This window comes from Nannobrachium achirus, assembly GCF_963921795.1.
Source record: "Nannobrachium achirus genome assembly, chromosome: 4".
Classification (NCBI taxonomy): domain Eukaryota; kingdom Metazoa; phylum Chordata; class Actinopteri; order Myctophiformes; family Myctophidae; genus Nannobrachium; species Nannobrachium achirus.
Genome location: NC_137813.1, coordinates 59100260 through 59121794, shown reverse-complemented (window position 1 = coordinate 59121794; position 21535 = coordinate 59100260). Strand labels below are relative to the sequence as shown.

General features: G+C 45.2%; 1 protein-coding gene across 1 annotated transcript; it reads left to right on the top strand.

Annotated features, from left to right (window-relative positions):
* Positions 1–167: 167 nt before the first annotated feature.
* Positions 168–19960, top strand: LOC308283038 (monocarboxylate transporter 4-like; the record flags this gene model as incomplete). The annotated part of the gene is made up of 7 exons (XM_080723423.1): positions 168–250; positions 7547–7802; positions 10321–10464; positions 12724–13001; positions 14630–14950; positions 16772–16952; positions 19548–19960. Exons 2-7 carry the CDS (start codon positions 7580–7582, stop codon positions 19958–19960), a joined length of 1560 nt encoding a protein of 519 aa, XP_080579549.1. The 5' UTR covers positions 168–250; positions 7547–7579.
* Between the last annotated feature and the right edge of the window lie 1575 nt (positions 19961–21535).

The following is a 21535-nucleotide window of genomic DNA, read 5'->3' as shown; positions in this document are numbered from 1 at the left end:
GGATGCGAAGAACGTCGTATAGGCTTTAGGACCCAGTGCAGAGACTGCTGTGAGCATCAGACTGTAGGGTTGTGAGTGTGTGTGAGTGTGTGAGCGGCGGTGGGTGGGCACACATTGAGGCCGGGGGTTTCCTCCTGCTGCTTGGTCATTACGCACAGCTTCTTGGAGCCCATGCAGCAGCTTGCACGGGGAGGAGACACACGCACACACTGACTGGGACACACGCAGCATCACAGCATCATCGCCACAGGTTGGTAAAGAAAGAGAACACTGTGATCTTTTGACTTATGATCGCAGATAGGTGAAATTAGCTGATTGATGAAGTCATTATTGATCACAATAGTCTGCTGATTACTGGGAGTTAATTTAAGTATTTTAAATGACTCTTGTCTCTTGTCAGTGTAGCACTAGGCTTTATTACAATGTAGCAGCATCCCTATTCTCTGGGGCAAACAATCTGTGGAGACATTCTCTTGATGACTGATCCAAGGCTAGGTCTAGAGGGAGACTAGTCCTGGGGGAGATGTTAAATTGGCACTTTAATGGTCTTTGGTCTTATCGTCTATATGTGGTTCAGACGCAACAGGTTTCTCTCAGGAGCTGCGCCCACCACGTCTAGGAAATATAAAATAACGAAGCTTTGATGATGTCCTAGTAGTATAGTCTACCTGTTGAGTAGCCTAAAGCCTAAAAGTTTTCTGACCGGCTGTTTTTGGCTGATGATCGAGACCATGGCATCCACGATGAAGACCGTCAGCAGGCGTCGATGCTGACACTTGCGCGTCACAGCAGCATCATTGGTTATGCGTCTGTTCACTCTGTTGGCGTCGGGGATTTGTTTTATTTTCAAGGAATTTCTGTTTTGATGTAAGGAAAATAAAACGGAGTGAAGACGAGACGAGAAGAAACACCTTGACCCCCATCAGTAGGCTCTATGCACGCGGGTCCGCGCGCTCTCAGTCAACTGGCCGAGTTTGATTGTTTGTTTGTTTGTTTGATTGATTGATTGATTGATTGATTGATTGATTGATTGATTGATTGATTGATTGATTGATTGATTGATTGAAGACTTTTTAGAAGTTTGTATAGGAAAAGGTACAGTTAGGCTACAATATAGAAGGGTCAGGGAGAGAAGGCTCTAGTTACGAGCGGCTGCCGCCTGTAAAGTGTTTTTCTCAGGGCGATTTTAAAGGAAGGCCTTCGGTGTTCCACATTTTGGTGGTAGGCTATAGCAGGAGAACGAGTTTGACCCTTTGTTTGAGTTGACTCTGGGTTGAATGTGATCTGTGGCGCTGCCTCTGGTGTTGTCGTTAAAGTATAGGCCTATTTTGTCAGGTCGCCTCCATGGGTAGCTATCTTAGTGGTGTAGTGCAGTGGTTCTCAACCTTTGGGTCGGGACCCAAATTATTTTGAGGGGTCTCCAGATGATTAACTTATATATGTGCAACATTGTTTACTGTTGAGTGAGAAAACAAACCAACATACATTTTAAGTGTCTAGACTATGCACACTTTTTAATAGGCTACCTCTAAAATTAAACATCAGTCAAATTGTCAAACATTAGAGGCAGAAATGATGAAAATCTGCTAAGATCTGCTATGTTCACAATAGAACCTTGTTATACAAAATGTAATGCCTGTGCTCGTCAGGGTGGTGCGGTCCCCAGTTAAAATATGATTATTTTGGGGGGTCATGGCCTGAAAAGGTTGAGAACCCTGTAGTGTAGGCCTATCTTGTACACCAGGCCCATTGCAAGATGCTGTACTGTCATCTACTCTGAGCCACCGCACGCTTGACTGATGAGTAGCGGTGAGGTGAGCGTGAAAAGGAAGGTTAAGCAGAACCCTAATTCGTTTGTTTTGGGCTGTTTGGAGCCTGTTTTTAGGGCTTTTGGGGCGTCGCGATACCATACGTGGACTATAGTCAAAGAGGGGCTGAATGATTGCACCAGCTATGGTGTTCAGTGTGTTGAAATTGACAATCAGGGCGATCCTCTGTAGGAAACGAGTTTGTTGGTTGATTTTTCTAAATTAAGCCAGTGCAGATCTTACTTAGTTCAGAGTTAAGGGTCTTTTCATCCTGCAAGTGGTCCTTGACCGAGACTAGGAGAGCCTAGTCATCCGCGAACAGGAACAGGTTGCAGTCGCAGGCAGATGCCATGTCGTTTACATATATTAGGAACAACATAGGCCCCAGTATGCTACCTTGAGGAACACCACAGCTTACTGGGTGGAGGGGGGAGACAGGGTACCGTTGCGTTCACCTCCACCACCTTTCCCCTCCCCACCAGGTAAGATTGCATCCCACTCACTGCTGCGCTGTCAAGACTGATAGCTTTTCATTTCTCAACCAGAATAGAGTGATTTACGGTGTAAATACCTTCTGGAGATCCATCATGACCATGCCGCTATATTTGCCCGAATCGGTTTTGCGTTTGATTTGGTCTGTCAAATAGAGAAGGCATGTGTCAGTGGAATGGGATTTTCTGAATCCAGATTGTCTGTGTCTGATGCATGAAACACATGCACATTATTCTCTCCGCCAGGCCGACGGTACCGTTTTCACGATGGCTGCGAAACTGTGCACGCACACTGCCTGGGTGCCAGAGAAGAACCTCTGCTCCCATGTCTTTTCATGGGCCTGTTATAGCGCCACCAGGAGGGGGATTTGTGCAAAACACATTTTTGGACATTACTTTTGTCTAAAAATCACTGCCACTCTCTTCACATTGGCCTGTTATAGTGCCACCAGCAGCTCAAATTTTGCAAAACACATGTTGCGACAAAATGCTTCAAATCATGACAGGCCGCAGATGACATGGCACCCTTTTCACATTTGCCTATTATAGCGCCACCAGGAGGCCACGATAACCTACCTGACCTGGCGGAGACCTGTGCTCGGAAGAGCACTGCTTCTAGTTACCTCTATGCCGGGCAGTAACATGGGAAAAAATTGATTATTTGAAGTATCAATCTGAGCTATCTGAGACTCAAATAATCTAATTTATTTCAGTGTGTATCCAAATCCAAATGTCACAACATCCATCAGACAGTCACTGTCTCTGAGTCTGGAACCTCTCCTCTCGGCCAGGTGAGCTTGAAGTATATAGGCAACCTTAGCTAATCCATACCGTTAGAAGAGATAAGGAGAACCCCTTCTAACGCTCTATGGACCAGCTAAGGCAACCTATTATCAGGCATAAGCCTATGCTATTCTTTTTGGCAGATTGTGGCCATAATGCAAAGCATCAGTATCATGATAAGAGGCAGGGGCGTCACAAGGGGCGGGGAAGTGGGACTGAGTCACCAGGGCCAAAGGTGGAGGGGCCCTAGTAACTTTAGCTATTGAAAAATAGCAGATTTACAAGCTCACAGCGCGGCACCAAGTGTCGCGCTGCAAGCTTGTAGATCTGCTATTTTTGAAAAGTCGTGAAAATGTGTGAAATTCTTGAATATATGTATTTTTTAAAGCGAACATTTGTAACTCAAAATTTGCTTCTGGGGGGTCCCCCCCCAGAAGCAAATATTTTGAACTAAATATTTTGAGATGGGGTCTGTGGCCAAATACATATCATCTTTGGGGTCCTTGACATGAAGTTTGAGCACCACTGACATAGAAACATAGGTTCCTTGCATAGGTTCCTTGCATAGGTTCCTCGCAGCGCGGCACTCGGTGCCGCGCTGTGAGCTTGTATATCTGCTATTCTTCAATAGTTAACATTCATGGGGGGCCCCTCAGTGAATCCTTGTACCCAGGGCCCAGAATTTGGTGTGACGCCCCTGATAATAGGCTAGTATATTTTGCGTAATGTCACTTCACTCCCTTGTCACGTGTGGCAGACAATGCAGAGTCTATATAACAATGGTCTGGACCGGAGCTCAAGGGAATATTGACTGAGTTACCAAGCATGGCGTGCTTTATTTAGGCTGGTCACGTTGCAACGTGCATAGAAGGCCCCCCTGTTACCTGGAGACACTGGACAGCTCTCTCTTCACGGCCAGTAAACCTCGGTCAACAGTTTAGCCCAGCTTCACTGTGATATATACGTTTTGTTTAATTGGTTGTCTTAAATGAATCAACAAGGGAATTATGTTTATAGCCTAATTGTCTCAATGTAATGTAATGGTCTGGGGACTATACCACCAGGGGTGCAAACGGGCCCGTACGGGTCTGTACTGTAACTCTGAGAAATGTACAAATGGAACCAAATGCACTCTTCTGCTCTTGGAGAATGACTAACAGTGTGTGTGGCGGGGGGCCCTCAGATACGTGTCACGATTGTAGATTTTACGGGTTTTAATATTACATCGCTGTAATATTGAACAGAGGTCCACCGCAACACTGTAAAATGTTATTGTGTCATGATTTATTCAGCAAATTGCATTTTCTTTGTGAGTCAGCATTTGTCAGCATTTGTGTGTGTGCGTGCGTGCGTGCGTGCGTGCGTGCGTGCGTGCGTGTGTGTGTGCGTGCGTGATAAAAAACTATGCTAATCTTACTCTTTCCATCACACCTTTCTCATACAATAGCCTACATTGTCATTGCGACCGTAGGTCGCATTTACTACCAAAACCTCCACAGGCTGTCTGTCTGTGAGTCCGTCACACGTCACACGTCACACTTTTTCCCTGCTTATATTTCCGCATCCGTTGACCCGATCCATGCCAAATTTTGCACACACACTCCTTACCTGCCAAACTACAACCTCCAAGGACCCCCGGAGCCCCAGGGACCCCCAGGTCCCTGGGGGACCCCCAGATGTAAAAAATGACCAAATGTGCAAAAATGACCAAATGACCACCCCAACGGGGCTGCTCACGGGGAATTCCCGGGGACCACCGACTCCTGGTGCTCCAGAACGGATGCAAAAGTGGTGGCGCCCCCAGTGGAGGACCCCCTGCCACTGCAGCGCACATAAAATGCCATAACTCGGGCTAGGAGCGTCCGGGAGAGCCGGGGCCGGTACCTATTCGTCCGCCAAGGCAACGCGGAGACCCCACCCCTCATTTCTCACATGGCCCTATTCTAGCGCCACCTTCAGGCCGATTTTTAAAACACATTTTTGGACACTGCTCCTACAGATTTTGGCCTAAAATCACGAATATCACTACACAGCATGTCTACACTCATGTCATCAACATGGATCAGGAAGATTTTGGAAAAACAAATTTTTGCCCTATTTGTGGAGATAAGCCACCTACGGTCGCTTATCTCCCGATTAGGGAGTCTTACTGGTTTATTGTATGAAAACATTTTCTGTCTCTCTCTGACTCACTGCAAGGAGGAATGAAGCTATGGGGAAATCACGGCCAAATGGTGTGTGCGTGCGCTTGTATTACTATTCTTGTGAGGACCAAATGTACCCTCAATGACAAGGACAATTTTCCTGGTCCTCATGTAACACATGGGATTCATACCCAGGTCTCCCATGTGAGAGTCCAATATCTCAGCCACTAGACCAAATGGACATCCTTATGGACCGAGGGAGATACAGTACAGGCTGAGGCAGTGAGTCACGCCGGCGCACTCACAAGAAAAATGGTTGTTTTGTGGTTGAAACTAGATTTTTAGAGATACGTTTACTATTAGAAAAAGATACAAGTTGGGGTTAGCGTTAGGATTAGCCATTTAGAGGTTAGGTTTAGGGGTTGGAATTAGACTTAAACATGATTTATACACAGTAAGTTGTGTGCTTGCGTGCGTGTGTGTGTGCGTGCGTGCGTGCGTGTGTGTCGGCCAGGGGCGTGATGGGTGGCCGTGCTTCTAAAAGCCAGCCTCGCCTCCACATACTCAGTGAAACTGTAAATCTTTGGGGCCCGTTGCGTTTCTTCCCAGGCTGCCTCGCTAGCCATTACAGGATTGGTGTAATGCAGTGTTTCTCAAACGTTCAAATTTCAAGGTCTCCCCTTAACTCTGACAGTGTACAAATGGAACCAAATGAACCCGTCAGGGTTCATTTGGTTCCATTTGTACACTGTCTAGAGTTACAGACTCGTATGGGTCAATTTAGAACCCCCTAAGGGAACCCACAGAGTCCTTGGAATCCACTTTGAGAACCACTGGTGACCAACATACAGTATAAGTGTATACAGGGTATCTACACATTTCTAGTGTCAATTTAAGAACTTTTAAGACCTTTTTAGTACCTCTGGTCAAAAATTGGCCAAAATAGGCCGAAATTGTGAAAATATTAGATCTTCATGCTCACAACGCCTCGTGTTGTGAGCATGAAGAACATAACATAACATGCTATCTAAATTACATTTTAGCCTTTTCATGGTCGTCGAGGCTAGGGCAAGTGCTACAGTAATTATGGCCCTATCATAGTACAATCTGCGTAGGCTTTTAGTCGGTGTAGTCTTTTAAAGTCAGACAGCTACAACATTACGTCATTCGCCACGGTGAAGGGCTATCACCGCGAACCCCGACATCTCCCCTCTGTTTTTACCTTCAGACGTCTCCCCATCACCCTGTTCACTGATTGGTCGATCTAGACCAATCAGTGTGCCCCTGGTTCAGAGACACTGAGGCGCGGTGATAGGACTTCCCCGTGAGTGTGTGACTATGATGGCCTCCACTTGTTTTCACAGTTTTAGGTGATAGCTTATCACCTAAAAGTTGAGGTGATAGCTCTTCACCGCGGACTATGATAAAGCCTTAAGCAGTGGCGTCAGTTCAGAAAAAGCTAAGGTATGGCAACATGACTGGTGTCGTGCATGCGCGCAAGACACCAGTCATGTTGCCATACCTTAGCAACAGGCACGATACATTAATTTTAAGAAGTACATTTTATTTTTTCCCCTGTTTCTACGGTTTCTTGGGCTGGATATGGCGGCCTGGAACGGTTGTTCAAGTGCAGCTAAACGGAACCTGGGAATATACCATTTTGTCAAGATGGGGAGAATACAAGTGTGGAGAATATAATTAGGCTGTAATACCTTGTTAAAGTGACCATTTTGTAAAATGTTGCATTTGTAGTTATTTTACTGTAATTTAACAACATAATAACCAGCACCGATAGACAAAGAGACATTCATGGATTTGTATTTAAAAGTAACTTTTATTTCCCCCCCTGGACCCAGGGTATGGCAGCTGCATACCCCTGCCATAGCCAATTCACCCTTTGTTAGCCTCCTGGTTGGTCCCTGACTGACCAACCAGCAGGCTCTATCTGCCTTGTCCCGCCCTGGTTCCGCCTTTTTTAAGTTGAATTTGCTAAAACATAATTTTTGGAGAAATAAAAACATTTAAAAACATGCTGATTCACTATGCTGCCACTGAGCAGCTCCAATTGACTGAAACAAAGTTTGAAATTAGATTTGAGCACACAGAAAAACAATATGAAGCAACTGAATTAACATGGCAGTGGATGGAATGTCCCACCAAGACACAGCAACCAATGGGTGTGGAGAGGGGCAGGACAATGGGCGGGACTTGACAAAGGGTGAATTGACGCCCCTGGCCTTAAGTGCTATGTCTGAACAGGTGAGTCTTGCAGGTTACCGCAGACCCTTCACTTTAGTTGTTGTCGTTGTTTTCTCTTCAGCTTGGCTGTCACGAGCCCTTAGAATAGAGGACCATGGGAGGTGTGGCAGTGGACGACAACCCCACGGGGGTGAAGGCCCCAGACGGGGGGTGGGGCTGGGCGGTGCTGTTTGGAGGCTTCGTCATCACGGGCTTCTCCTACGCCTTCCCCAAGACCATGAGCGTCTTCTTCCACGACCTGATGGACGAGTTCCACGTGGGATACAGCGACTGCGCCTGGATCTCCTCCCTGCTGCTGGCCATGCTCTACGGCTCGGGTACGGCACGCACCAACATATCGTCGTTGTCGGGTGGAAACCTTGTATGTCCAAAACCGTTTGTTTTATATTTATCATTTTAAAAATGATTTAACCCTTAAGTGCTGTTCGGGTCATTTTGACCCGTTTACATTTTCATTTGGAAGAAAAAGGTAGAAGTTTACATTTTTTCCACCTGAAACTCACTGGCCTTAAAGATTCTTCTGAGATGAACATGTAATACAGAGATGTACAGAAATACAAGGAATCATGTACAAACACAGATACATAATCACCCCCTAACCCCTTCCACCCCTCACCTCACCCTTACCCCCTCCCCTCCAAACCCCCCAACCCAACCCAACCCCACCTCCCTCCCCCCCCCCCCACCCCGCCACCCCAGATGCACAGAAATAAAAGAAAGCATGTATGCTAACACAGACACAAAGTCACCTCCTCCCCCCCCTCCCCCCTCCTATCGCCCTCACCCCCCCACACCCTTCACGCCCTCTCCTTCTCACCCCTCCCCTCCTCACCCCTCACCCTCACCCCTCACTTATCTAAAGTTTTCCTTGTGATGTACTGTATCTTAGGGGAAATTTTACATTATTTTACATAAACATAAGGTGCTGTAAAGTAACACTGTAATTCAGGGGTGCTGTGGATGAAAATGTTGTTTACAGGGGTGCCCTGAGACCAAAGTGTTTGAAAACCTCTGTCCTAGTGTATACGTTCAAGTGTATATTCATATGTGACGTTCATGTGTGTTCAGCTCTATGTGAGTATGATGTCCTGTTCTTGAACCACAAGTATTCAATTAATGGGCATGTTTTAAAAAAAAAAAAGAAAAAGTTCATAAAAATATTGCCTGATTTTCATTTTTTCCTATAAGCATGAGCAATATTGCCCAGTATTAAATAAAGTAGTTTTACATGAATTTCAGCTAAATCAGTAAAAACGCCTAGCTCTTTCAGTGTTTAATGTGATATAGCAAAGCAGAAATGCAAACAATTACCATATATATCATATGAATTGTTTGGTATTGAGTCAAAGTCAATGTATCATGATGATTTGTTAAGTTAAAATGTATATTAGTGTTGTCTTTTTTTAAACCAAATATCCCCCGGGTCAAAATGACCCGAACAGAACGAAGGTGTAGTGAATCTGAACAGAACTTAAGGGTTAAACTAGTGAAAACAGCCGATCTACAAGCACACAACGCCTCGCACCGCAAGGCGTTGTGTGCTTGTAGATCTGCTGTTTTCACTACTTTTGTGCGACGGCCTTGTATGATGAAGCAGGGCTTTACTTTGTGAAAAAACATACAAATTTGAAACTTGGAGATACGAGGTTTCCGCCCGACAACGACGATATACAAGCCTGAGTGACTGTGTTTTGTGGTTGCACTGGCGGAAGATATAGCCAGATTTGGGACTTGAGTAAAAGTAACAATACCACGTGTTAAATATCACTTAAGTCAAAGTACAATATTTTGATTAGCATCAAAATATACTTAAAGTAGCAAAAGTAAAAGTATTCATCATCACGCATAATGCTAATTTCTGAATCTTATACTGTATGATATTGGACAACTACTTATGCCCTATTTTATACTTGCGCTATTTGAAAAGAGCTGATCTACAAGCTCACAATGTGTCGCAAGCACGACACGTTATGAGCTTGTAGGTCAGCTATTTTAGAAAAATGTACGATTAATGAATATGATTCATCAATAATTGTCTAAATCTGCAGTAACTTGTAACCACAGCTGAGAGCTGTCAAATAAATGTAGTTGGGAAAAAAGTAAAATATACAACATAAAGTAGTGAAACATTTTAATACTCAAGAGAATACGCTAAAAAAGCACATAAAAAATACCCAAAAAAAAGTACTTAGTTAAAACCCATTTAGGCCTGAGATTATTGACTGCTTTAACTATTGAAAAATAGCAGATATACAAGCTCACAGCGCGGCACCGAGTGCCGCGCTGCGAGCTTGTAGATCTGCTAGTTTTGAAAAAGTTGTGAAAATGTGTGCAGATCCTTGAATATATGTATTTTCAAAGCGAACGTTTGTAACTCAAATTCTGCTTCTGGGGGGGTCCCTGGAACTAGATATTTTGAGATGGGGGTCCGTGGCCAAATTCATATAATTTGGGGGTCCTTCACATGAAAAGGTTTGAGAACCACATAGTCGTCTCTCAAGAACAGACTGAGCTCCATTTAAGTGAAAAGGACCTTTTCTTTGACGATGGCGAGCCAGATTGCTGACATAGAAACATAGTTTTTTTTCAAAAACCTTAGAAGGATTCAAAAGACACTTATAGAATCGGGTCAAAATTCAAATTTTCACGATTTTTCAAAAATAGCAGATCTACAAGCTCGCAGCGCGGCACTCGGTGCCGCGCTGTGAGCTTGTATATCTGCTATTTTTTGATAGTTAAAGCATAAAATATTGCGTCATAATGTGTTCAGGCCTAAATGGGTTAATTTCCACCGCAGACTAACACAAGCCTGGCTGTTATGGTTGTTTTGTGCAGGTCCTCTGAGCAGCGCCATGGTGAACCGGTACGGCTGTCGCCCGGTGATGATGGTGGGCGGTCTGTTGGCCTCCACGGGGATGATCCTAGCCTCGTTCGCAAAGAGCATCTACCTCATCTACCTCTGTGTGGGAGTCATCACAGGTCAGGTCACTGCTGGACCCAAGTGCAATACACTATACTATATACCAGGGTTCCCCAATTAGTTTTCCCCAAGGGCCGAATTATGTCTAGGGTACCGAGCCGAGGGCCACAACATTGCAGGGGGCGACGGCGGCGTTCCCACTACTCCAGCGACAGTTTTTGTCGTTGTCGGGTGAAAATCTTGTATGTCCAAAACCGTTCGTTTTGAATTTATCATTTTAAAAATTATTTAAACTAGTGAAAACAGCCGATCTACAAGCACACAACGCCTCGCACCGCGAGGCGTTGTGTGCTTGTAGATCTGCTGTTTTCACTACTTTTGTGCGATGGCCTTGTATGATTTACGAAAGAACGTACAAATTTGGAGATACGAGATTTCCACCCAACAACGACGGTATACTAGTGTTGTTGCTGCTCTTATACCACCATTATTACTGGGGTTAGTGTGGGCCTTTTTCTTCCTATCGCCAAAATAAAAGTCTGGGTTTCCGAGGCTAGTGTGGGCCAGACAGTAGCCCCCCGCGGGCCGCAAATGGCCCGCAGGCCGTCTATTGGGGAACCCTGCTATATACTACTGTATATAGCAGGGTGCATCCCATAACAAGTTCACACACACACAGAGACAGACAGGCAGACAGCCTGGGAGACAGGCATATTGTTAGATGAGACAGATGTGCCGTAGGTAGGTATAATAGGTATAATACCAGTAAGACTCCCTAATCGGGAGATAAGCGACCGTCAGGTCGCAGCGTGATTTGAGAGCAAAATGTGTAGGAGCAGTGTCCAAAAAAGAGTTTGAAAAAATCGGCCTGATGGTGGCGCTATATGGGAGAGATCCATGTTGATGACATGAGTGTAGACATATTGTGTACCGATTTGCATGATTTTAGCGCAAAATCTGTAGGAGCAGTGTCCAAAGATGTGTTTGAAAAAAATCGGCCTGATGGTGGCGCTATATGGGACAGATCCATGGTGATGAGATGAGTGTAGACATACTGTGTACCGTTTTGAGTGATTTTAGGGCAAAATCTGTAGAAGTGTCCAAAAATGTGTTTGAAAAAATCGTCCTGATGGTGGCGCTATATGGGACAGATCCATGTTGAAGACATGAGTGTAGACCAAGTGTGTACCGATTCGCGTGATTTTAGGTCAAAATTTGTAGGAGCAGTGTCCAAAAAATTGTTTTGCAAGAATCAGCCTCATGGTGGCGCTAGAAGAGGGCCATGTGAGAATTGATGGGTGGAGGTTGTGGTTTGGCAGGCAAGGAGTGTGTGTGCAAAATGTGGCATGGATCGGGGCAACGGTTGCGGAGATATGAGCAGGGCAAAAGTGTGACGTGTGACAGACTGACTGACTGACGGACAGCTGGTCGAGGTTTTGATAGTAACTGCGACCTGACGGTCGCAATTAGGTAGGTACTGTAGGTAGGTAGGTAGGTAGGTAGGTAGGTACTCTAGGTAGGTAGGTAGGTAGGTAGGTAGGTAGGTAGGTAGGTAGGTACTCTAGGTAGGTAGGTAGGTAGGTAGGTAGGTACTCTAGGTAGGTAGGTAGGTAGGTAGGTAGGTAGGTAGGTAGGTACTCTAGGTAGGTAGGTAGGTAGGTAGGTACTCTAGGTAGGTAGGTAGGTAGGTAGGTAGGTAGGTAGGTAGGTAGGTAGGTAGGTAGGTACTCTAGGTAGGTAGGTAGGTAGGTAGGTAGGTAGGTACTCTAGGTAGGTAGGTAGGTAGGTTAACAACGTTAAACTCACTTTGCCACTCCATTTGCCATTCACTGCACATATCCTCTATATCATTGGTTTTCAACAGAGGGTCCGGGACCCCTAGGTTGTCCTCAGAGTTACTACAAGGGGTCCTCCAAATCTTTGAGTGATAGAAGTTATTTTTATATTATATAATATATCCATATCCATATATCCATATTCCGTGAACTTTTGCCAAAAATTGCAGGTGTAGATCGGCTATTTTTGGCAAAGAGCTTTGGTGTAGAGGGGAAAAAGAGCAGACTAAGTACAGAGTGAAAGGTGAAGTTTATTAAGTGTTGACGGTTCAAGTGGTTAAATATCTGAAAACACAAATTGACATGAATCCAACATACACTGATGATTGTGCTGTCAAACGATGAAACTACATGGAATCTATGAACAGGTTGTGGGGGTCCCTGCTTCATCTCTCTCTCAACTAAGGGGTCCTTGGCCTGAAAACGTTGAAGACCCACGTTGAAGACCCCTGAATGGAAGTGTGTTCCTCCCGTGTCCTGCAGGTCTGGGTCTGGCGCTGAACTTCCAGCCCTCTCTGATCATGCTCAACCGCTACTTCGATGAGAAGCGCCCGCTGGCCAACGGGCTGTCGGCGGCCGGCAGCCCCGTGGCCCTGTGCTGCCTCTCCCCGCTGGCCCAGCTCCTCACGCACGCCTACGGCTGGCGGGGCGGCTTCCTCATCCTGGGCGGCATACTGTTCAACTGCTGCGCCTGCGCCGCCCTCATGAGGCCCCTGGTCGGCCCCAAGACCGCCAAGGCCCTCGCCTTGGAGGCGGAAGAGGTACGGTAGGGGTGGTGGGCGATATGGATGGGACGATATGACATTTTCATGTCGCGATTATTGTGATAAAAGAAATCACGATTTACGATATTATCGCGATAATCAAAATCCGTTATCCTGGGATGGAACATTTGCCAGAAAATAGCAGATCTACAGGCTCACAACGCGTCGCAAAGGCGACGCGTCGTGAGCTTGTAGATCGGCTATTTTTTTGGCAAAGATATTTGATAGAGAGTGGGGGAAAAAAGACTGTATCAAGTACGTATGTTATACGTACCTTTTACCAAAGGATTTAAGTGGTACCGGATATGCAGCTCGGCAAATAAAAGGTGAATTGATCCCAGTGCATGACGGAGGACGATATCACGATAAATTAAATCTCCACAATGCGATTATCATGAGTGTTTTTTATCACGATAAACGATAATATTGCGTATCGTCCCATCCCTAGTGGGCGATATGGTGATAAATATCGTTGAGGCGATGCAATGTCTCCACGATGAATACCAATCCTTTCGCCCGCTTGGCCGTTCGCCCAGGGGCGTCAATCCGGCGTAATGTTAAAACGTAACATTAAAACCTACGTTTTTAAATAATTGTAGTGGAGTAAAAGTACAAGATTTGGATCCGAGTTTAGTGGAGTCGAAGTAAAAGTATTGCAAATTGGAAATACGTAAGTAAAGTAAAATAAAAAGAACTCAAAATTGTAATTTTGTACAGTTATGTACAGTACAGCCCCACCGAGCGGTCAGCGCGGTGAGCGTGAGACCGGCGGAATGGCCGTGGGCGAAAGTATCTGTTACCTCCACGATGTGCCTTTTCAGAGATATCGTATATATCGTGATACACTGAGGGAGCCCTGTACAAAATCCTGTTGAATTGTTAATACGGAGATTCGTTGCAGAATTTGTTTAAACCTGCATTTTGGTCTAAATCCGTAGTTCTCAAACTCTAAAATGTCAAGGTCTCCTGACGGTATACTGTTAGAGTTACATACTTGTAATGGTCAATTTAGACCTCCCAAAAGGAACCCAGAGAGTCCCTGGACCACACATTGAGGACCACTGGTCTAAATGGTCTGTTACTCCTTTTTCCTTTTGTTTTTTGTTACCTTGAACTGTAGGTGGTTGTACTGTAACTTGAAAAATACATTAAACATGAAAAAGAATCGTGATGAGATCATGTATCGTGGATTCGTGATACAACTTGGGAAAATATCGTGATATCAGTGGCGTCAGTTCAGAAAAAGCTAAGGTATGGCAACATGACTGGTGTCTTGCACGCGCGCCTTCGTGTGCGTGCAAGACACCAGTCATGGTGTTGAATTGCACCTGTGCAGCTGACCTGCGGAACCTGGGAATATACCATTCTGTCAAGATGGGGCGAATACAAGTGTGGAGAATACAATTATAATACTTTGTTAAAGCGACCATTTTGTTAAATTTTGCATTTGTAGTTATTTAACAACATAATAACCAGCACAGATAGACAAAGAGGCATTCGTGGATTTATATTTAAAAGTAGCTTTTATTTTCCGCCCTGCACCCCCAGGGTATGGCAGCTGCATACCCCTGCCATACCCAATTGACGCCCCTGCCCTTGTGTTTTTCCATGTCGCCCACCACCAGGGCGCCAAACCGAAGCCCAAGCGCAAGCTGCTGGACTTCTCCGTGTTCCGCGACCGCGGGTTCGTCATCTACACGGTGGCGGCCTCCATCATGGTGATAGGCCTGTTCGTGCCGCCGGTGTTCGTGGTGAGCTACGCCAAGCAGCTGGGCTACGAGGACACCAAGTCGGCGCTGCTGCTCACCATCCTGGGCGCCGTGGACATCTTCTCGCGGCCCACCTGCGGCTGGATCGCCGGGCTGAAGTGGGTGCGGCCTCGCGCCGTCTACTTCTTCAGCTTCTCCATGCTCTTCAACGGAGTCGCCGACCTGATCGGATCTCAGGTGATGAGAAGAGGTTCTCGGGGGAAAAAAATGACATAGCAGGTGGTTTAACAGTTTACAGTTTACAGCTTAGGCATTTAAAATGTCTAAACTGTGCCTAAAGTGACAGTTTACACTTTTAATCCAAGGCGACTTACAGTAAGATATGATATGAAGATATATTCCTCAAGACTTACGCATTACTAAAATGTCAGGTGTTGGACCACACAAATTTGTTCTTACGTATCTCTAAGTAACAACTAAATATTTACACCACCCCTTGGGCAGCACTAAGTCTTTACTAAGTAACCTATCTCTATGGGAGACTGGGAGTAGAGCAACTACACTACTAACGTGGCAGACAGCATTATATCGTCTATTTAATTAATTCAACAATGAAACGACCCATCTGTTTAAAACATACATTAAGCCCAATATACATTTCGGCCATTTGAAAATAGCCGATCTACAAGCTCACGATGTGTCTGCTATTAATAGAGTATTTCTATATTGCAGGATTGATACGTTTTTAATTAATTTGAGTACTTTTCAACCACTGCACATACAGCACAACAGCGAATTGAACGGTGCACTCTATTCCCCTGTGTCTCCAAATATGCGTTGCCCTGCGTTACTTCACAACGGGGAAAAATGTATGAGGCCAATATAATTTGTGATACAATCCGTTTGCAGGGCAGTGTGCTGCGCAGGGATGCGCTCGCCCTGTGAGTGTGCACGCATATCAGTGACTTTGTGTACATGCAGTGGAGAGACGGAGGTCTCTGTTGACAAAAGACGATACAAGCTTTACTAGAAACAGTTCGTTTTCATTGGATTCGGGAGCTATGACGTCATTGTATGCGACTATACATTACTTTAGGAACAGTTTACGCATTACTAGTTACGTTATGCCTTAAGCACTCGTGGTGCAACACCTGTTAGTAACTCACTTAGTTACAAACTAACTAGTAGTTACTAAGCCTCTAGTAAGGACTTTACTCCCTAACTTAGGGCAGAACTTACGTTCTGGTGGTGCAACTGGCCCCAGGAGAGCAAATTGTCTAGGACGAGTGTTTTTTTTTTTCTGGGGTTTTTACGTAATATGTAACAGTTTAGGGTTCAGTCTTACATTGTAAGAAGGCTTGTCTAATCATCAAAAGGTGAGAAGTCTTATCTTGTGACCATGTAAATGTATCAAATATTATGTTTTTGTGAAGTAATAAAATGAGTATGTGAGCAATTCTAAATTTGAAAGGGGTTAGTTAGTGTTAATCTCTCAATACAGATTCAGCAATTATTATTATTAATGTATTTATTGATGTTATGTAAACGAGAACCTGCTATGACCCTACTAATAACAAACATTATCATTGAGTCTCACTAGGCATTATGGTCTGTGTAAAACCAACATAATGACAATACCGTATTCTGTCCAACACCTGATTTCCACTAGCTTAGAAGCTGTTTTCATACTCATGAGACAACTGTCTTTTGACCGCATAGGCTGACAAAAAAAAGACGCATCTTTTTTTTCATATCTCCAAGTTTCAAATTTGTACGTTCTTTTCACCAAGTAAAGCCCTGCTTCACCATACAAGGCTGTCGCACAAAAGTAGTGAAAACAGCCGATCTACAAGCACACAACGCCTCGTGTGCTTGTAGATTTGCTATTTTCACTAGTTTAATTCATTTTTAAAATGATAAATACAAAACGAACGGTCTTGGACATACAAGGTTTCCACCCGACAACGACGATATATACAGTATATAATGTGTCTTCTGTCAGCTGAATCAGTGGATGAAGTATGAACTGGCCTGGATTCTTTGCCCCTCTGGTTGCAGGCTGTGAACTACGGAGGTCTGACGGCCTTCTGCATCTTCTTCGGCATCTCCTACGGCATGGTGGGCGCGCTCCAGTTCGAGGTCCTCATGGCCATCGTGGGCACGGAGAAGTTCTCCAGTGCCATTGGTCTGGTGCTGCTCATGGAAGCCATGGCTGTGCTGGTGGGCCCACCGGGCGCTGGTAGGAACACCGCAAAACCACTATCTTTTTTTTGCTTTAACCCCAGCGTCCGTATTCTGTGGAAATCTTTTGCGGAAAATAGCAGATCGTCAAGCTCACAATGCGTCCCACTGCGACACGTTGTGAGCTTGTCGATCGCTATTTTTAGCGAATATATTGTACCGTTGTTTTGGGTTGAGATTGGCACATTTCCTGGGGCAATCTGCCCAGATCATGCATGTCACACATGTCTTCTTCTATTCTTTTTCATTTTTTCAAAAAAGCGCCTGCAATGTAGTGCATTTGAAACTACATTGCAGTGCAAATCATGGGGTGATCACTGCTTTTCTCCTGTGATTTTTTTTTTTTTGTTTATTTTTTTTTAATTTAGTTGCTGAGTGAGGTCAGCAGACAAAGTGACGTGAGTGAGATGAAAAAACCTGATTGAAATGTGCCAATCTCAACCCAAAACAACGGTATGTGTGGAGCAAAAACAGTAGTAGTGCAGAGCCCTGAGGGACTCAACAACGAATGGGGTTTAAGTGGTTAATGTTTTTTTCTGCTTTAAGGGCCATTCACGCAGGGTTAGGGACTTAAGCACTATAACTAGAACTATAACGATAACTATAGCTATATCACCATAGTGCGTCGCCAAACGTCACAACGATGCTCCTACATTTTTGCATGCGAGTTTCCAACTACAAAGTTACTTTCAATGGCTCGTACACTGTGCACAACGCATAACCCAAACTCTGCACATATTTTGGCGGCACATATCTTCGAAAACGCGTAAGGACTAGCAGAGAGTAGCACAGTAGGGATTTAAACTAAAGCCATGTTACGCTGTCATTGCATCAGCAAGAGGAATGCAACGAGGGACTCTTAACCCCTGAGAAAGGTCAAGCCCCACTTCCCATCAGGATGCTACAAGTCCTGACTCCTTCAGTAGGTTTGTTGGCCGACCCCAACCACAACCATGGCCCTAAACATCACAACGTCATTGTCGGGTGGGAACCTTGTCCGAAACCGTTCATTTTGTATTTATCATTTTAAAAATGTACTAGTGAAAACAGCCGATCTACAAGCACACAACGCCTCGCACCGCGAGGCGTTGTGTGCTTGTAGATCTGCTGTTTTCACTGCTTTTGTGCGACGGCCTTGTACGATGAAGCAGGACTTTACTTTTCCGAAGAAACATACACATTTGAAACTTGGAGATACGAGGTTTCTGCCCGACAGTGACGATAACCAGGGCACTAACCATAGCCACCTCGAACATAAACATAAACCATGAACATAAGCATGAACATGAACAAATATTGTATTATGGGGCTTGTGGATGTCAGAGTAAGGGCGGTCTGAGAGGATAAATTCAGGACAAGAAAGTCCTTTAACAGAGAAGACTGGTATCTCCTGACCACTTGAGGGTCTAGCAGTGAAATGACTTTATTGGACATTACATTAGAAATGGAGAAAAGAGGGAGTGAATAGAAATCCATCTGTATGTCCCTCTTCTAAGAATGCTATGGCACCAAAACCGCCATACCACCTTAAGAACACACGACACAACAACATACAGTATGTTGTGTGGGGGAGGGGTCTGTTCTGAACACGCCAAGGTGTTGTCAGCAATCGGGCCGCTGAGAAGAAGCCCATAATTATGCCGGATAACGGGTGGTATTTGGAGTGGTGATGTAGTCAGGCCTGACTACATCACCAGTTTAGTGTGACGGAAGTTTGGAATGGAGCCGGTCAGGAAGGGAAAGCAATACATTCTCATTTCTCTCTAAAAATAGATATGTGCAAACCGGAAAAAAATACTTGAACAGCACACACGAAAGATAGAGAGAGTAAGGCGGAGAGAGAGAGAGAGAGAGAGAGAGAGAGAAAGAGAGAGAGCGTGCGTGCGTGCGTGCGTGCGTGCGTGCGTGCGTGCGTGCGTGCGTGCGTGCGTGCGTGAACAAAATATCTTAATTATGGTTGAGTGTATTTTCATGATACTGCCCCAAAAGACTTTGTGTCAAAAAGGACAAAGTTTATTTAGAGTGTTGCATGGCAAGAGATGTTGGTGTGGACAGGATTTGCACCATCAGTTGCCTTTAATATGTGCCTATCTATTGGCTGCTGAAATGACATGACAATAATGTTTCTCTGATACTGGTTCATGTCGTCTCATCTCATCTTCTATATCAGTGGTTCTGAACCTTTTCAGGCCGCGACCCCCAAAATAATCATATTTTAACTGGGGACCCCCCCACCCTGACGAGCACTAAGAGTTGAGGCATTACATTTCGTATAACATGGTTCTATTGTGAAAATAGCAGATCTACATGCTCACAACGCCTCGCAGCGCGAGGCGTTGTGAGCATGTGGATCGGCTATTTTCACAATTTCTGATTCTAATATTTGTCATGTTAGAGGCATTCAGAAGTCCTTAATTGTCATTTTAGAAATGTGCAGATACCCTCTATAGTCTATACACTTAAACTTTATGTTGGTTTGTTTACTGTTGAGTGAGAAAACAGTGTTGCCCATTAAGTTAATCATCTGGGGACCCCTCAGAATAATTTGACCCACAGGTTGAGAACCACTGTTCTATATCTCATGTCATCTCAGGCAAGCTGCTGGACTACACCAAGAGCTACATGCACATCTTCCTGCTGGCGGGCTGCGAGGTGGTGCTGTCCGCGGTGGTGCTGGCCGTCTGCAACTACTGCTGCATCAAGGCCAAGGCCCCCGAGCCCCACACCACGGCCGACATGGAGAACGGCAAGGTGGCGGCCAGCGAGATGGAGCAGCTCAACAAGCCGCCGGAGATCGAGGCGGACGCCGGCGAGGAGAAGAAGGGGGGAAGAGGGGGAACGGAGAAGGAGAAGGACGAGGTGAAGGAGGAGCGGAAGACGGGCGCGGAGGAGGCGGGCAAAGGCGGCGCGTCGGCGGCGGCCGTGGACTCACAGGAGGTGGAGAGGTTCCTGAAGGAGCCACAGCCAAACGGCGACACGGCGGCCAACCCTGAAACGTGCCTGTGACGACAGGCGCCGCGACCGTTCGTTTAGAGCTGATAGCTGATCGACTTAATGTCGTTCGTCGGAAATGGCCACGTTTTCAACTGAAAAAAGTATGTCGCGTTTTTTGGCAGTTGAAAACGTAATCATTTTTGTCGAATGAAAGGGTGTCCCATTCCATGACCAATGCTGTCCCATCCCCGAAAGACATATTGTGACTTTTTGGGACAAATGTTACCATAGGTCAACATGTGACTTGAAGGGGGCGGGGCGGGGCATAACTCGGGTGCCGCTGAGTCATCTCAAGCGGACTTTGTAACGTCCAGCGCGGCGACTCGCTCGCCTAAGCTCCCTCAGTGGTGCGTCCTGTGGCTCAAGTCCACTTAAGAGGGAGCAGCTCCGTCACTTTAAGAGTTTATTTTTTTTCGTTGGACTTTCGCATTCCTGGTGTGCGGAAGTCCCAAACCCAAGTCACATGTTGAGGTTTGGTCAATAAGTCACAATATGACTTTTGGAGGTGAGACGGTGTTGTCTAAACAGCCCAAAGGCATGATGAAGTGTACTTTAAAGTCTGCTGAGAAGCGTCCTTTGTCCTATACAGTATTTATTCATTCCTGCTGTTTTAGTTATTTTTTTGGTGAGCTTGATTTATCCTTAGTTGAATCATGGCAATGTCACACACCTAAAATAGAAGATCTACAAGCGTAGATCTAACATTTTAGGTGTGCAACACCGACGCGCAACCATGTATAACTCAGGCTTTGGTAGTCCTTCTTGGGGCTGTGCCGTAGCGAGACGCACAACAACGTAAACAATGTGAGATAGGTATAGATGTTCAAGCTGGTCTGCTCTGCCACAGTGGTGGGAAGTAACATTTACTCGAGTACTGTACTTTTGAGGTCTTTCTTCTACCTTACTGGCGTATTTCCAGTTTTCAATACTTCTACTCCACTAAATCTCAGAGGCAAAACATACAATAACCACTTCAGCCCTATTTAAACTTTGGCTATTTGAAAAAAGTCGATCTACAAGCCTGTGAGCTTGTAGATCTTGTAGAGCTTGTAGCTATTTTCAAAAGATGCAATACAGTTTATACATATGACACCTTCTGCATAATGATGCAGAAGTATATTTTGATGCCATTACTTTTGGGCTTTTACTTTTTTCTCTAGTAGCCTATATTTTCATTACCGGACTTTCATGTAACAGAGTGTTTCTACATTGCAGTATTGAAGCTTTTACTTACTTACTAGTAAAAAAAAATAGTACTTTTCCCTCATTTTTTCTGCCATATGAAATACTGGAAGTGTGAGAGTATATCCTACGTATATGTGGCAACACAGTGTGCACAGTGGAGACAACACAGGTGTTCCAACGGCGTAATAGTGAATCGTAGCGGCATTCTGGCAAGCGCCGCCCTCCCCGCGTTCTCATTGGCTGAATGCAAGACTGAGAAAGCATGGACACCGCCATTACTTTTCCAACAACTGCGATGGAGGCTCAGCGGTCGTTATCGAGAAATATTATTTCACGATAACGAGCGCTGAGCCAGACGTTATCCCTTACGAGTTGTATCTCTGTGAGTTGGTGTCCGTGTGA